Below are 17,647 nucleotides of genomic sequence, written 5' to 3' on the forward strand. Positions count from 1 at the left end.
TAAACATTTAAAGTAGATACATGCAAAGAACAATCCAATCCCAGTTCCTTACTCATATATGAACAAAGTAAAATAAGCTGTAATTACTACATTACCACGTAATCTGGTCCATAATTATTGCTATCTTCGTTTGCACTTTCGAATTCTGAAAACGAAGATGCCGACGGCTGAGATGAACTCCATGGTTGTTTGACTTCTTGTACTTCGCCAGAAACGGGTCCTGTGAACGTGCTCCAAGCGTACGAGGCGGGTATGACTTCGATGGCATACGATCGTCGTAACGTGAACCAACATAATGCAACGATCTTAAAAAAAATTAAATTGGTTTAAAGTACAATTTTAGTCCTTATATTGACACGATTTTAATGACTTACATGTAGAACGACGATCATTTCTGATAACCAATTGTATTTTTCATCAATCCATTTGCAGGTTGATTATGATGTTCTGACAGTAACGAACGTAATCACAATAATAATAACTGCAGTGACATTCGTCCTGTAAGATTATTCGAAGCGTTTCGTAATCTCCCACTTTAGGATCGTCGCCAGTGATGGATGATTTTTTTGCTCCAAATAAACTATTAACCGGCATCACGAATCAACGATTTCGTATCAAAATAATCGTCATTTTCAGTTAAATACCTATATAATAATAATTATTAATCGATTAAAATAAAATTATATTTCAATTTTTATCGTTTTTGAGGAAATAACTCTGTTCGTGCAAATAAATTACTTATACTTGGAACAATCATTACGGCCGCTTATTACATAACTGTAAATAATTATTACTATTTGAATTAAATTTGAAAAATTAATTAATTTTAATATTATACTGTTTAGACTTGAGCAACAATTGCGCAATTGTTTTTGAAATTTTTATGTTAAATACTTATACTTTTAAAATGCATAATTTATTTTAGTTGAACTCAAAAGTTGTTTTGTATAATGGCAGTTTGTTAAAATTGTAGTATAAAAATCTATTATCAAATATCTATTATAATTTTCGTTACAGTCAAAATCTATAATACAGAATTTTCACGGTTCAACGTACATAAATAGCTAAGTTGCTAGGTATGCAATTCTTATTACACGTTTGCATGATAAATTGTGTAGACATATTCGCAAAGGAAAATAAATGATTAATATTATATGAACGTAAAAGTCATGAATAATGTTGAATATATACGTAATATATTAAATTTTATTAATAATTAATAAAATTACAATTTTAGTGTAAGTATGTATTTTATATTTGCTCTATCCATTTTTCAGTGAAAAATTATTTTGATCTTTTTCAATATGCAACTGACAGTCTTGAAATAACTTATAAAAATGTCATAATTTTTATAATGAATAATAATACGACGATATCTCATGTTTTTGATTGACGAGCAATTATTTATACAAGTATTATAAAAACATGTTAAATTTTAACATACAACATATTATTATGCGAGAATATAATATAGCATAGGTTATTATAAATTATAGTGTTACTTTGTATTAGGTATGAAACCTTATTATTTTTTTTTTTACATTTTTTTATATTATTTATTTGATATATACGTCACATGTTCGTGTGTTTGTACCTATTAATGTTTTATTGCAGTTATGTGGAATGTAACTTTCTTCTTGCATACGCTTGCAGAGGTTAAGTATAATTTAACTATGGAAAACCATTAACACAATGTTGTAGAAGTGTATAATATAATATAAGTAATATTATTTTTATTCAATAATATATGCAGAAGTCAGTATAAAGTAACATCATATAATTGGTTATTTGAATGTAATGAGTATTATGATGTGTATTACTATTATTATTACTCATCAACAAATAAATATATAAAAATATGAATTAAATATCAAAAGTATTTACACCGACCATTATATTATAACATTGACGGTGTTTATTCTGTGTTAATTTATTTCAAGTGCAGTTTAAATACCTTAACAACAATACGTACAATATATATATATATGTTTAGTTACCTCCTGTGTAGACTGCAGTAGTTATTTCATTTCAAATAAATATTATATATAATGTTTCTCTTTCCTATTCAATATACAATTCTTTTTTTTTTAAGACTATGAAAAGTCTCTTATTGATAATTAGCCACGGTTACATATATTAAAAATATTCCCAAGGTCGTACGTTTGTTGCATACGAGTCTTAATATCCTTAAAAACTGATCATTTCACCGATTATTAGTCGCACAGTGAACACAATCATAGTTTAAGGTAGAACGGAAAATTTTTTAGTATTTGTATAATACGTATATTCAAGATGAGATCCATCAATATTATAACATAGTTATATTACAGGTATGCGATTTATTATTTTAGCACGGCGCTATACGAAGACGAAACAGCGACTCCGGTGTAATCGATTTGAAAACCGGTAAAACCGTTATCCGTCCTTATAAAGTGCAAATTGTAGTCGCAGTATCTATAAGCTAAGAATTTAGAAGAAAAAAAATTCATCATAATCACAACCGCAGAGCGACACTAGCAGTCAAGCCTCAGCAGAGTAAAAAATGGTTTCACGCATCGGCTACGTTCAAGTGAGAAATGTAATGTTTGTTAAATACTATAACTATATAATCACGTGTTATAATAATATTGTGATCATGTAACTTGCACTGTAGTTTTTTTTTTTTTATTATTATTAATAATTTTTATTATTGATGATTGGGCTGAATTAATTCCGTGTTATGTTTAATATAATACAGACAAGACTCGGTGCGGTAGTTGAGGTATTTGTACTGGTGGCAGTTGTCGGGCTGATCACGCAATCGTTCGCAGACGACACAAAAGTCCACGATAAAAGACAGTTGGAAAACGAATGGGCATCCACGTCGAAAAAAAACCACAAAGTAAATAGAACAATAAAAATAATATAACGAGTCAACGAAACGAATAACTTCTACGCACGATAATATAAGGTATAAGTAATTTTTCGTGTTTTAAATGATTTTTTCGGTCGTGTTTTATAGGGACCAAACACGTACGAATTTAGATACGACGTAGAAAATGCGCCAACAAACAACATCCAATACCGTATGGAAGAACGTCATCCCAACGGGAGCGTTGTGGGAAGTTATGGGCAAGTCCAACCTGATGGTAAAATTAGAGTGGTGTCCTACGTTGCGGACAAAGAAGGTGTCAAGTAAGTAAATACCACTGGTAGTAGAAATTTTTGAAAAATGTTTAAAACGACTTCCATCAGACTTCACTACCGGTTTGTCGCCCGTGAATTTCAAATACAAATAATACGTTTTACATGTTTTAATTTTTGATTTAGGAATTAGTGAGTAAAAACACTTCAGTTACGTGTTACTAGAATTGAAAATCTGTAATTTGTTTTCTAAAAAGTTCTATTTTTTTTGCTGAATTTCATCTGCAATGTACATTTTATTCAAACATTAAAAACAAAAACTGCGCCAATGATCACTACGAGTATAATATCAGTTGTTGTTATTTTGTGGTATAAAACATTATTATGTATTAATAAAAATATTTTTCTTTCCGGGTGATGCATATGGCCAATCATCTATAAAATCTCTACAGCACCGATTCGTTTTGTCCTATTTTTGTTTAAATACCAATGTTGTATAATTATTAACTTAAAAATATTATATTTGTTGTGTCGTTTGATTTTTTTTGGGGCCTGCGTCCGCGTATTTAAAATAAATACGCAAAAGAAATATAAATAATTTTTCATAATTGGTTTTATCTATTCTTCGTACAATATTTTTTTATTCAATATTCTTAGTAAAATGTATATTTCTATCGCATAAAAAACAAAGAGTTTTTCGAAAATAGTCCAAGAGTAGTATTTGTTTTTTGATTCACTGTTTATAAATTATTCGTGAAAACAATAGCAATTCAATCAAACGCAGTGTATATGATAGGAATTTATAAAACTAGTTAGTGAAATGTTTTAGTTATCATTTATTAAGTTTTTGCAATGTTATTAATTTGTTATTACTACAGGATATTCGTATAATTACTTTAATTTATCCGATCTGTTAAAATTATTTTTACTTATTTAAATTACCTCTATATCAACACAATATAGAAAACAATCTTGCCACATATTATTATCATAATGAGTCTTATAACTTTTAAGTTATAGGCCATTTAAGGTAATACTATTATTTCTTAAATCGAAAGTTAAGACATTTATAAATGTATAAGTATTAAATATGACGTCAATTATTCTTATTTTTATTGAATTCCCATTCAACAACAAAAAAACAACTCATATTTTTATATCATTGCACCAGTATAATATAATTTAGTTACTATAACTCTTTCATCAAAATTACAAAATCTTTAATTCAATAATATTTTAAAAGCTATTATTAGTGATAAAAGAAACAAAAATTTCATGTTTTTGGCCATGGCATGAATTAATAAAATTCAATAAACGACAAGGCTTCCCCGAGGGCAAGCAAAACGCGCTTCTATGAATTTCCAAGTTAAAAAATTTCAAAACATATAACAAATTTACAATACTAGTATACTACTTATTCTTTGGTTATATTTTGGATTTAAACCTTGGAATTAAAACGTGCGAGCACGTATCCTTGTAAAAAATATCACATATTGAACTGATTTCTTTGTATATTTCAATTGTGCAATGATCGGCTTATCAAATCCCTTACGAAAATACAGAAATTTGTCCATACTTTGAAAAATATAATATTTGTGTCTTTTGCAATTACCTAAGCTTATAATCCTAAATGATTAAATGATTAATTATTCGTTTATTAACGACGTATAATATAATACCTGTGTTTTTTTAATTACAAAAATATTTTCTAATTTTTATTACTTTGTCATCCGCATAGACCATTATAGCTATTTGTAAAACTATTAACAACCAAAGTAATTAAGTAATTAAGTACATTTTAGAAAAAAAATTTCCAGTACAATTTTTAAAATTCAACACTTATAAAAAAAAATCCTATATTAAAGTTTTATTTGGAACTGTAATTTATAAAAATGTAATATAAACAATACATTTTTGTATGTTATTAAGATTTTTTAAAAAATATTAAAATATGATAATATTTAAACTTAAAAAATAGTAAAAGCTTTACATACTTTAATTCTAAGATTCTATGAATTCAAATTGTAAGCAATGACATTTTGAAATTCATTCAAATTATAAGAATAAGATGGTTATTGGTTATCATTCATTCATATTGTACTATATTTATGATTATTGATTTTTTTGTTCTTGTTTTTTTTTTTATAATTTTGCAAACAATTAATGACTAAATTAATAACTTGGATTCTTGAGTTACTCATTGAATACTAATACATTTATAAAGATCGAGATGAGTAAATTAAAAGTATATGTGTTTTATTATGTTATATTATAATAGCATTAGATATTTAGATATTTCATTCAATTTACTAATTACTATCCTAAGTGAAATATCAAATTTCAATTGAATACATATGTACCAAATTCGATTGATTGTATTCAAGAGCACAGTTTCAATGAAAAAACTGTGTGTGTTAAAGACCCGTATTTTTTCATTAAATCTTATAATTATTATAGATTAAACGATGAATGAATTCACTCTCTAAATTCCTCCTTAAAATATCTGTACTTATATATTCAATAATATTTTTTGTACTATATGCATTAATTTATTAATATAAAATATGAATTAATTAACCAAAACTGGATGTGCTAATTACACAAATGCTCCCATAAAATTGTACCTATTATTATATTGCTTCGCTATATCGTAGTTTTCTTTTTCTTAGTATATAGGTATTCACAAAATAAGAAATAAAAATCTAATTCATTATTTTTGATTTACTTATACATAGTTGTAACTTCTTCATATCGTTTATTTTTTTGAAAAAATGGTAGGGCTAAAATTTTTTATGATTTATAATTAACATTACCTATTTTTATATTTTGCGCTGGATCTTTATTTCTGAATTTTTCAGTATATTTATTTCTGGAAATATTTATCAAGATTAAAGTTACTTTAAATTATATCTGTTCATAATACATGGTAGTTAAGAAAAATTGTTTTGTCGCAGGACTTACGTCAAGGACAATGGCGGTGTCGATCAGTACGTGGCCGAAGGATCTAGCCTAGACCCCGTGCAGCGAGTCACATCGCAGATCATAGAGACGGCTGTGAAGTCACAACCACACAAGTCGCCGTTGTACGACAAGTATCACCGGCCAACGCCTAGTACCGCAGCCGCGGCCGGCCAACGGGTGGACTCAGCACACTCGTATCACCAGCAGAGGACCAACATAGATCCGGCTACATTCCGGCCGGAAGACTCGCCTGGCTTCCAGGAAACCAATCAGCCGTTTGTCGGTGACCAGCTCAAGGACAAGTTGCAGTCGTCTTACGCCGAGTACCAAGTCGCTCCTAATTCTCAGCTGCAACCAACGCCACAGCAACTGGCCCAAAATTCCGCGCCCCTACCGCCCGTGGTCCCATATAGCCTGCAGCAGGGCGCCGTGCCTGCCCAGCAGCCGTCGCACTACGTGCTAAACGTGCCGCCCCTGCCCGCTCTAGCCGACAACTCCCCACTGCCACTGCTGCCTGGCCAACAGCCGCTGCCCATCACACCTGATAGGGGGCCCATCATGATACAACTCCAACAACCGCAGCAGCAGCAGCCACCGGTGCCGCTGTCCAACTATCAGCAACAACAACACTACCAGCAGTATCCACCCGCACATTCGCATCAACAGCAGTTGAGGTTGCCACAGGGCCAACAGCAGTTGCTTCAACCCAGTCAAGTGCAACAATACCAACAGCAGCCGGTGAGGGTACAGCCGCCAGTGCATCTACAACAACAGGTCCAGTTGATGCCGCATCAGCAGCAGGCCGTCCAATATCAGCCGCAACAGGCCAGAGTGGTGCCGCAGCATGCTCTACCGCCTCAAAACATTCAGCAGCAACAGCAACAGCAGCAGCAGCAGATACAGCAGCAGCAGCAGCAGCAACAACTGCAGCTGCAACTGCAACAACAGCAACAACTGCAAAAGATCCCGTACCAGCAATCGGTCATGCAACAGCAGTACCCGCAGCAGGTCAACATACCGGCACGTCCATCGCAGCTGCAGATCAAAGGCAACGTACAGCAGCACCACGCGACGGTACCGATGCAATTCTTTCACCAGCCAAATCCGGCCACCACGATGGAACAGTACCGTCAGCAGTTGCAACTGCAGGCCGCCGAATCGCAGATGTTTCCGGTCTTCGTGTTGCCGCCGACCGATAGGATTTTCGATTTCGGAAGAAAGCGTTTCCGGTTTTAGGGACATTTTCATTTTATATAATATAGCAATAAACGCGTGTACTGTTAAGGTTTGATTTTTTCACACTGATCGTCCTAGTGTGTGTGTATGTACAAACAAATTATTACAAAATATGTTATATATAAATTAAACCTACGTGTATTTGATGAATATAAATTTACATTTTTTGTGACTGTAACGATTGTTGTGAATAAAAATATATCTAAAGACGATGCGACGACACACGGTAATAGCGTTTATCGTTGCCAATCGAGATGTATCAAAATAAAAAATAATAAATTACGTAGACGGAGTGCGTAAAAAATAAAAACAAATTCTTGCCACGATCTCGTGAAGGTTTACAAAATTTAACATCATAACGTCTCTGCGACGGCGTGCATCCCACCCAGCGGTGTCGCGGTCTAATGCATTATAATATTATAATATATTTTAAACGTAGTTTGTAACAAATAGCCTGCACAGTGCACATTCCACAGCGAACACGTCGAAAAAATCGTTCGCGTCCATCCCTGTTGCAGCAGATACTCGCTGAGTCTTTCACTATGCAATTACCTATACTCACCACAATTTAGTACAATATATAGTGCAACGTGCACAGTGTGTGTTATCAATCATTGCGCGATGTGTTGGATTTCCAACGACACAAGGCCGCCGTGCTCAATCACGCCTTATTAAATGTATTTTAGCGGTTTGCACAACCCAGACGCAGTGTGTATATGTAGTCGACGACGTGTATAGCTGTTGTGATTAGCCATGGCGTGCGGCGAATGATCCGTTCACAGTTAAGACGGTAGTTTCGACACGTTTTCTTATCGCTGTTCTCTCTCGTTCGACGGACTTGTCATGCCGAATTTATATTAGGCCGCAATTTGGAAACGCCATGCCCGAATTCAATATTAATGCGCGTTTACACCGCCGCGGCACGTTGATTAACGATGCCGTTAAACAAATCTAACCTAATTAAAATTTGGAACAGTGTTGCACATTATAAATATATTAGCATGTATATATTGTATATGTGTAATGTGTGTGTGTGTATGTGAGTAGGCAGTACAAATTGATGCATATTTATTTGTATTTAGTTTTTATTTCTTCGATCGTATTATAATATATACTTATCATTTACCAGGTATATTGTAAGCCTATATAGCCAACTACTAACCTAGAGTGTCTGGCTGTTTCTGTCTTTTTCCCGTCCGTTTAGACCGTTTAGTTAAAACTCGTTTCCGTGGTAAAGCTTTAGTCGTCTTTACGAACAGTCACAATATTAAATATTATACACTCAAACTGTACGTCTAGACTCCGTACCATGTTACTGTAGGGATTAAATGTATCTTTTCAGTAAATCTTGTTTTTCTGCTGCATAGATCTTTGTTTTAGTGTTTTTAATATTTTGTTTTAAAATACTGTTAATTTAGTTAAATATTTCACGAATCATTTTAATGTTATATATTTACAGTATTTGGACTTTAAAGGTGTACTATACAATTTATTTAAAGCTACTTTTTGTATGAGATCAAACTTTTATATAAAAATTAATTTCGTTCTTAGGGATACAATAGTTAAATATTTCATGTATCTAGGTACTGTATTTAAAAGTAAAAAAATAAATATTTTTTAGTTATTAATTATAATTTTATATATTTTTCCAAAATCCTTTATTTATGTTTTCCTACTTAGTACAATAAAAAAATTATTACAAATTTAGGTGTTATTATAAAAATAAATAATATACATCAAATGTCCATTAAACTACATAAGATTTTAAAATCTATTTTTTTTTTTTTTTGAATAGCTAATATCAAACTAAAACTGTATTCAACGTGTCTTTGGCGAATTTATTCAGATGGACGAACTTTCAAATTACTCAATAACACGTTAAATTAATTATTATCCACCCAAATTAAAAGTCCTAAAACATAAAAAAAAATTTTAATCAAAACCAATTTCATATATAATATTTTAAGGCTAACAAAATATAGTGTTATAGATTTTTTACACACTACTTGAATGTGATAAAACGTAAATTTTTTAAGTAATGGTCACCAAAGCATATTGTTCAGTACCTATTAATAACCAAAAAATATTGATATCAATGAATAAAAATTTGGAGTGTTGAAAAGTAAGGAGACGACTATAAGGTTTATTGTATAATTGATATATACTCGTATATGTGTGTGTGTGTGTGTGTGTGTGTGTGTGTGTGTGTGTGTGTGTGTGTGTGTGTGTGTGTGTGTGTATCGTGTGTGATACATCATAGTTAATTAACAATTTTAACAATTGTATATGGTTGAATGGTTATGCTTGTCAGTATGAGTAATAGCCAATAGGTATACATAGTCATTTACTACATTCAATAAATAGTAATTTTTTTTCATTATTGTCAAGAGTTTATACATTTTGTTATTAATTTAAACGATGTTATTGAAAAATAAATGAGAAAATGACAATGTATATTTTTAAAGAAGAAAAATATATGTAGGCCGTTCTATTTTGTCGAAGGCTACTAAATTACAACATAAAGCTCTGTAATTTAAAATGGATCTCTTATAAAAATTATAGTTATTAATTATCATAGAAGAAATATTTAATTACGTATATATTTTACGATTTTCATTAAAAATGTGCTCACCTATTTTATTGACGATAACCAATCGTCAAAACTCAAAATACTTTCTACAGTAATATTGACTTATTAAATGTTTTATATTATATACTTAATGTAAATTGAATCGCATTTTTTTTTAAATATTAAGTCAAAAATAATTTTTGTTTAAAAAAATTTCTTCTTGGTTATGAATTAAATTGAAGCATAATACAATATTGAAATATGCGTATACTATATTGTTTAAAAAAATAATGATGACAAGAATAAGTACTTGATAGTCCGTACATATCTTAACATTAAAAACAAAATAATTAATTATTTTTAATAATTAAATGATGTATTAAAGTTAGTCATAAAAATCTATGCATAGGTATAGAAAATATATTATTTGATCATTGCTTAATCCTAACTATTTAGGTATAGTTGGTATTTCTCCAAATAGTAATTATACATCAAAATGTTTAAATTTATCATTATCACGAATTTAAACAACAAACTATGACAATTATATCATAAATATCAAAACATGATTGAATATTTAAGAACATTATTTTAAAAATTTGTAGTCGTTTGGAAAATCGTACTATAGAGTATAGACACTTAACAGTCGCAAGAAGCAAGTTCATATTTGCATAGGTACCACGGTAAATATTTAAATTTACCATAAAAAATTATAATTGATACATATTTATTACCTGTTGAAATCTACTTGCCAACATTTAATGATTGTTAATATTTTTATTTTGTTCTTTGAGGAACTTATCATAATACATAATATAAATATTATTTTGTGGTTTAACAATCAAATGCCAATACATCGTAATAGTTAATAAACGGTTCGCAATAATGTTACATAAAATATCGGTCAACAACTACTTATCCATGTGGGTATTGAACAAGAAATAAATAACTATCACCTATAATAAACGAGTGCGGTGCATTATTACGACCCTATTCTAAGAATGGTACAAATATATTACGGACGCCGAACAGGGTTGAACATTACTACGACGCGTAATAAAATTTTAGAAACCTCTACGTACAAATCTCTATCACTTACGAAAAAAAAAAAAGTATATAATGACAATAATGAACACATCCTATGGACCGTTTCGACATGTAAACAAAATACTGTGCGTTTATTATACCTAAATATAAATTGATATTGTTGTGCAATGTTTTGGTTTGCAACATGGACCGCGTGAAAAGAAGTGGAAGACTGTGTGGAACGATGCAGTTATATATAGCGTTGGTCGAAGAACGGAATACAATAGATTCTCGCCATCAATCGATCTAGAACGTGTGTACGCAGTTCTTAAGCCGCTTTTCGATCGTCCTCTAGAATACGAACATATCTGAATATAGTGGATACTCGCTTTTTTTCAACGCCAAGAAAAATGTTGTCAAAGGTACAGTGTTAAACCGTGTCCATTTGAGATACATTTATGTTCGTCGATTAAACTTTTTTTTAATATTTTTATATTTTTAATTCTTTTTTTCTCTAAAGGTTATTGTCGGTTCTTGCGTCCTACTGTACGTCAGTCTTACGGTTCAATCGTATCCACAAGGTTACGGTGGCAGCGCTGGACACGACGACGACGAGCACGTGGACTACTATGTGGGTATCTCTAACACCACCCATCTTCCTACCAATATGGGATGATCCAATTAACGTTTCACTCATTATTTGAGAAAACACAAATGTTTTTAAAAATATATATATTTTGAATAATTTTAAGTCATTACAGTATAATATTTTTTTTCTTCATTTTTTAAGCTTTTTACTCTTTTAAACAACAGCATACGTTCATATATTTATGATTTCATATTTATAAGTATAATTTTATTTTGGAGTATTTAGGTTTATCAAAATTAAATTTCGGTTAAGTAATTTGATAGTATTAAGTGTTTAAAATGTAATCAAATAGAGTAGTGGATCAATCATCACTTCACTAGTCTAATCTTTAAACACTTTTAACTCAAAAACTACTCGTCCGAAATTTGATATTTATATGTCGAAATACTCCAAAAAATATTTCGCTTTGAAATAAAAAATGCATATTGTCAATAAAAAATATAAAACTTAAAAATTGATAACAATAAAAAAATATTTTTTTTTAAAAATGTTTTAAAGTATATTAAAAAAAAATATTAATAGTTTTGAAAATAGTGAGTGTCTTACGTTAAATGAATCACTTGGTAAAATATAATAATGTTCATCGCATCTACTCACGGTCGCTCTCGCGTGGAAATCTGTATGAGAGCATATTATTATCAAATTAATTAATTTTTCATTTTCTATTATAAACAACAGACGTTGGACTTACAATATCAATGCATAGAAACGATAAGTTAACGGCAATGTTTGTGTGTGTGTGTGTGTGTGTGTGTATTATTTTCCGCAGGCTCATCCAAAATACTCTTACAAATACGGCGTACAAGACCCACACACCGGCGACTACAAGACCGCGCACGAATACAGAGATGGCGACGTAGTGAAGGGATCGTACAGCGTGCACGATCCTGATGGTACATTGAGGACCGTCGAATACGTGGCTGATAAGGAAAACGGTTTTAACGCGATCGTTCACAAGACCGGTCACTCCAATCATCCAGACCACTACGAACACTATTAAGCACCTGAAGGTTAGATTAGGTACTAATAATTATTACCTATATTAAGATGTCGTATAATCATTTTTATTTATTTTTTCATTTGGGTTCTTCTCTTTATTTTCTCAAAAAATTATCTACGACATTGTATACCTAATCATCTATTTAAGTCTCGCTGCTCGTCGTTAATTTGTGACGATAATTCCATTTTTTCGCTGATGAAACCAGTCACTCGTGTCCGCGTTTAAAAAAGATTATAAACTCTTAAATTTAATTGGCAATAAATCGATTATTTTTTATTTTGTTGTAGTATAAATCGTTATTTGCGTATAATGTAGGCTCGTTTATGGCAGGTATAAAGAATCGATCTTTTTTATTCATTTTAACAATGTCTAGGGTTACAGAATACAATTGCGTCATTATAAATAAATAATGATATACAATTGTAAATGTACCTAAACTTAAATGAAATGTATAACAGGATTGACTACTCTATCCAGTGCATCAGTAATCTATATTAAAATATTTAAAAATATTTTTTTTTTTAAATGGGTTACCAATATAATAGTTTAACATTATAATATTAAATTATTATAAAGCATAACGACGATATATATCAACAACAGCTAAAGTGTCATTAATGGGTGGCTTTTTTAATCATGTTTTTCTTCTGTTTATTTATGTTTATTTTTTTTCCTTGTTACATGGCTCGTATATGCTTATTATGCTAAATTTTACAGATTGCATATTACATTATTTATTTATTTTATTTTTTTTAAATTGAAAAAAAGAAAATAATTGTAATCATAATGTATGATTTACTATTTTTAACGTTTTGCATTTATTAAAATAGTATAGCTATAAATGATTTTCTGCTTATAATCGTAAAGTATAATTGAAAGTCATTACAAAAAACAAGCATCATAGACCAATAATCTGTTATACTATTTTAAATAATTGGTCAACAATTAAAGGTAACCATAACTGTAAGTTAAATATTATTTTTTTAATTTATTGTTGGTACTCCAAGTTAAAATTAATATTAATCAATTATCAAATGATTTGCATTTAAAAATATTTCAAAGTTTCTAACTTTATCTGATGTACAAGACACATTCATTGATTAATATAGTCCAACCCCAAATGCACTTTTCATAAGAGTTTTTGATTCAATGTCTATAATATAGTATACCACCAAGTTTAATTATTAAATAAAGTTACACTAAAATAAAAAATAATTGATGTATTTGTGCATTATACAAAAATTGTACAAATAACATAGTTGATGAATAATATATTCTTTAAGTACATTTTATTTTATTATTAAGTTTAAGAATATATCAGTATAGTATACTAAGATTAAATGTTTAAAAAATAAATTGATTAATCTTTTTCTTAATATTATGGCTATTATACCATAAAAATATTTTAAATATATCATTAATATTTATAAAAAAATATATCAAATAGTTGCACTTAATTATTAATTTTAAAATAAACAACATTAATAGATTTTACTTTCAGATGATGTACTCCACAAGGTAATTATATGGTTTACAACTTCTAATGACTATACTCATTTTCCAATATAAAGGACACAGGAAAACAATTAAATAACAATCTAGTCCTTAATTTTATTTAATTGGCTTGACTTATTTGTCAGTAAAATATTCACACATATTATACTTTTATACATATTATAATCATTACTATTATATTATTTATATTTTTTTTTTTTACATATTTTATATTATAACTTAGAAATAATTACGGTATGTTAAAATACTAATATTGTACACTTTTATTACTGTACAATGCATTCTATAATATACCGTGAGTATAATCTAAAAATAATTCTTGTGTTTTATAATGGCTGATAATATATACCAATATTGTAATTAATATATATATATTTTTATAATTTTATAATTTTATTACCACAAATACATAACACATTTATTTTAAAATATTATTTTTTTTTCTTAACGAATTCATGTGTGACCGTCGTATTGAAAACTAGTTACGTTTATTTTAGAAAATTACTATTGTTATATAAGTAAAACAAATAAATGTTTGAGAAAAATATACTGGCTATATCTAATTGGGTCTTCACGCATGACAGATAAAAACCGGAGACAGATTGGATAAACCAATATTATTGTTATGAAATAATCACATACTTCAACATAATGTTAAAATAAAACCCCGGAAAACGAAACCATGAGGGCAATTATGACACATCATGTGTTATGTGTGATTTTTTTTCCATATTATATTATGAGGTGCCTACCTATATTGAAATGGAATTATTTCATGTCGATACATAATATTTAATATACGTTGCTCGTATAACTAAAATAGACACGTTAATAGCTTATACAATTTATATAATTCAAAAATAATTTTGACACAATTTCAATAATATTACATATAAGTATATAACAATGTTTTAATTTTTTTTATTATTATTATTAAAGTAGAAAATTACAAGGTTTACTACATCGAATGTACAACAATAAAATAATTTAAAACATGGTGGTGCGAGAGCAATGACATTAAGACAAGGTCCAATAACACTACACTTTAAATATATTAACTTGGGTGTTTTGTAAAAGCATGTTTTTGTTATTATATAGTCTCAATATTTTATGTTGTGTAGACGTGTAGTAATCAAAATTAAATATTACTACGTTTGAAAAACATAAGAGGAGGAAAATATCTATTGGTCACTTCATGCAAAAGGTATAATAATATATTTTACATGGAAATTCATATATATTTATGTTTTTTTACCTTGAGATGGAAAAGAAATTATTTTAAAATGTCTTTACACTTTTTTTTTTTTTACTTTATGATATTCAGCTATCAAAAATAATGACAATTGGAACATGACTATTGACTAGTACACAAAATGCAATATAGCAAAATGAAACAAAATAAATACACCTATAGATTGACTAAATGTTATAACCGCATTAAATTGTTGAATCGAGTTAAACAAAAAGTTAATTTTCCTAAAATATTTCTTAAATTCTTTAATTACCTATCTTTTATAAATTATGTTAGAATATTATTATATTAAAAAAAAAAATAATAATCAATTTAACCATTTTTAATTGTTTATAATAACATAAAGAATATTGTTATTAAAGTTTAAATATGCAGGTAATTTTGTTTAAATTTAAACTTCAATTATTTATAAAAAATAATCATGCATATATTATATTTTTTTTGATTTTTATTCTTGTATAAACTTATGAGGAATATTGTGTTTAAATGTCATACCTTAGCTACAATTATTAAACATTTTATAAATTTGTACTACAAATACTTTTTACATTTTAGTGTTTTTTATGAATATTGAAAAAATTTGAACTTAAAATACATTATAAAAATGTGATTTCAATACTTTTATACGTGTAAAGAAACAACGCACGTGGGATCTTTATTACATTTTCAAGAATTTTGATTATTAAATAGCTCGTTGTCGACAGTTATAGAAAACAATTTACTTATCTATAAATAACTCAAAAAAAAAAAAAAAAAAAAAATGATAATATAAACATTATAAACACTTAGTGAAAAAATTTCTACAGTTACTTGTTTATAAATTATAATAAAATAAATTAAACAATCTTTACTGATATCATATTTACTGTCCAAACGACGATGACACACATTCAATTATTAAAGCAATACATTCATCGATCTGCTCAGAATTTAAAATTGTTATCAGTGGGTCAAATTTGGTTACGTTATAGGCATATATTATTATCATAGAACCCTCGATTTTATATTATACGAATAACGCCTGATTAATTTTTATCAACGACTCGATACACGCAAAGGGAGCATACAAGAGCCAAGAGTGCGGTAGCGGCGGTATTTCTTAACGACAGCATATCAGCCGGCGCGAATGACGCGTTATAGACGTTATTCTAGCTTGTCCTTGATTCTAAATGGACTGTAACCACGTCCCGTCGCGCTCGTTGATTATCCGTTGACAGTAGATGTTGGTCTTCGTAGAATCGCACATTTGCTGACCGGGGTTGGCTCTTCGCACTCAATTTACCTATAGGTTTGACTTCGCATGTCACGTCGGTGGTGCTCCGCGTAGCGTTTGGAAAAACATAACCTACCATACGGAGACGCCGGGGGCAGTGCGTTGAGGAAAATACCCCAACTCCATGCGGAGAGATCCCTTTGACCGTGGGAAAAGCCCCGCGTCACATGGGGGGGGGGGGTTGTCGCTACTGTCGCCGATGCGATCGTTATTGCATTCGCGGCAGAATCTTGACGTCGCGCCAAAACGCCATGTGCCGTCTACCGTCGTCATCGCGGTTTATTATACCTAACGACCGACATGAGTTACCGAGTAAAACTTCTTGGGCCGCTCGAAATATAGATCGGTTATGAGTTTTAAGGTATACACCTGATAACAATAAATCGGTATAAACATTAGTATAGAAAAAATGTAATTGAATCGAGTTATTACGGTAGTGTAGCTGTAATCAAACGCTAGAAATCCTAAAATTCGGTAGGCCGCCGACACCTCGCCAGTCCGACGTTGGCTGTGCCTACGGTGATACCCGATTGAGCACGGTCGTTATTGGCCGACCTTTTAGACGACACGATTGAGCACGATAAAAAAAGAAAATATTGTGTACAACGTTGTCAGATTTTCACTAGTATCTACGTATGTTGTGTAGATATTACCAATAGGTAATTACTAGGACAGAAGACTTGTAGCTCTAAAAAATCACCTGATATGCACTTAAATATACAAAATATGCATTTTAAAATGAATATTTTTGTAGGGTGTCAGTTAAAATCGCGAAATATTTTAACAACGAAAACACTAATAGCGAAAAGTAAAAATTATATTACTTTTATTTTATAAACCATAGGTATAAATTAAAACTATCATCTCTGCAGTAATATAAAATAAATTCAAGTTCATTAAAAAAAATTAAATATAAAACAATACAGATCGGGCAACGGACGACACAGTAATGGTTAAGTTCAATCGATTCACGTACACTTCCCCGTCAGACGTTTCCCCGTACCTACTTCCCCGTAAGACATTTCCCCGTCCAATATGTTTCC

The 17,647-nt window shown here is 29.9% G+C and overlaps 2 protein-coding genes across 5 annotated transcripts; both read left to right on the forward strand.

Annotated features, from left to right (window-relative positions):
- The first annotated feature begins 2,212 nt into the window (after window positions 1-2,212).
- Window positions 2,213-7,456, forward strand: LOC112592958 (bromodomain-containing protein DDB_G0280777-like). Of its 3 annotated transcripts, none has more exons than XM_025337137.1 (5): window positions 2,213-2,246; window positions 2,331-2,578; window positions 2,738-2,881; window positions 3,002-3,174; window positions 6,078-7,456. In XM_025337137.1, the coding sequence occupies exons 2-5, from the start codon at window positions 2,543-2,545 to the stop codon at window positions 7,318-7,320; spliced, it is 1,596 nt and encodes a 531-aa protein (XP_025192922.1). In that variant the 5' UTR covers window positions 2,213-2,246; window positions 2,331-2,542; the 3' UTR covers window positions 7,321-7,456. The 3 variants fall into 3 exon arrangements, with proteins under 3 accessions (XP_025192922.1, XP_025192937.1, XP_025192929.1); XM_025337152.1 differs by having other exon boundaries at window positions 2,331-2,569; XM_025337144.1 differs by lacking the exon at window positions 2,213-2,246 and having other exon boundaries at window positions 2,286-2,578.
- Window positions 7,457-11,208: 3,752 nt separating this feature from the next.
- Window positions 11,209-14,252, forward strand: LOC112591902 (cuticle protein 19-like). 2 transcript variants are annotated; one of them, XM_025335852.1, is made up of 4 exons: window positions 11,209-11,337; window positions 11,436-11,546; window positions 12,334-12,584; window positions 14,066-14,252. In XM_025335852.1, exons 1-3 carry the CDS (start codon window positions 11,326-11,328, stop codon window positions 12,562-12,564), a joined length of 354 nt encoding a protein of 117 aa, XP_025191637.1. In that variant the 5' UTR covers window positions 11,209-11,325; the 3' UTR covers window positions 12,565-12,584; window positions 14,066-14,252. The 2 variants fall into 2 exon arrangements, with proteins under 2 accessions (XP_025191637.1, XP_025191632.1); XM_025335847.1 differs by having other exon boundaries at window positions 12,334-12,574; window positions 14,066-14,251.
- Window positions 14,253-17,647: the final 3,395 nt, after the last annotated feature.

This window comes from Melanaphis sacchari, unplaced genomic scaffold (genome assembly GCF_002803265.2).
Source record: "Melanaphis sacchari strain LSU unplaced genomic scaffold, SCAv2.0 Contig0_pilon_pilon, whole genome shotgun sequence".
In the NCBI taxonomy this organism is placed as follows: Eukaryota; Metazoa; Arthropoda; class Insecta; order Hemiptera; family Aphididae; genus Melanaphis; species Melanaphis sacchari.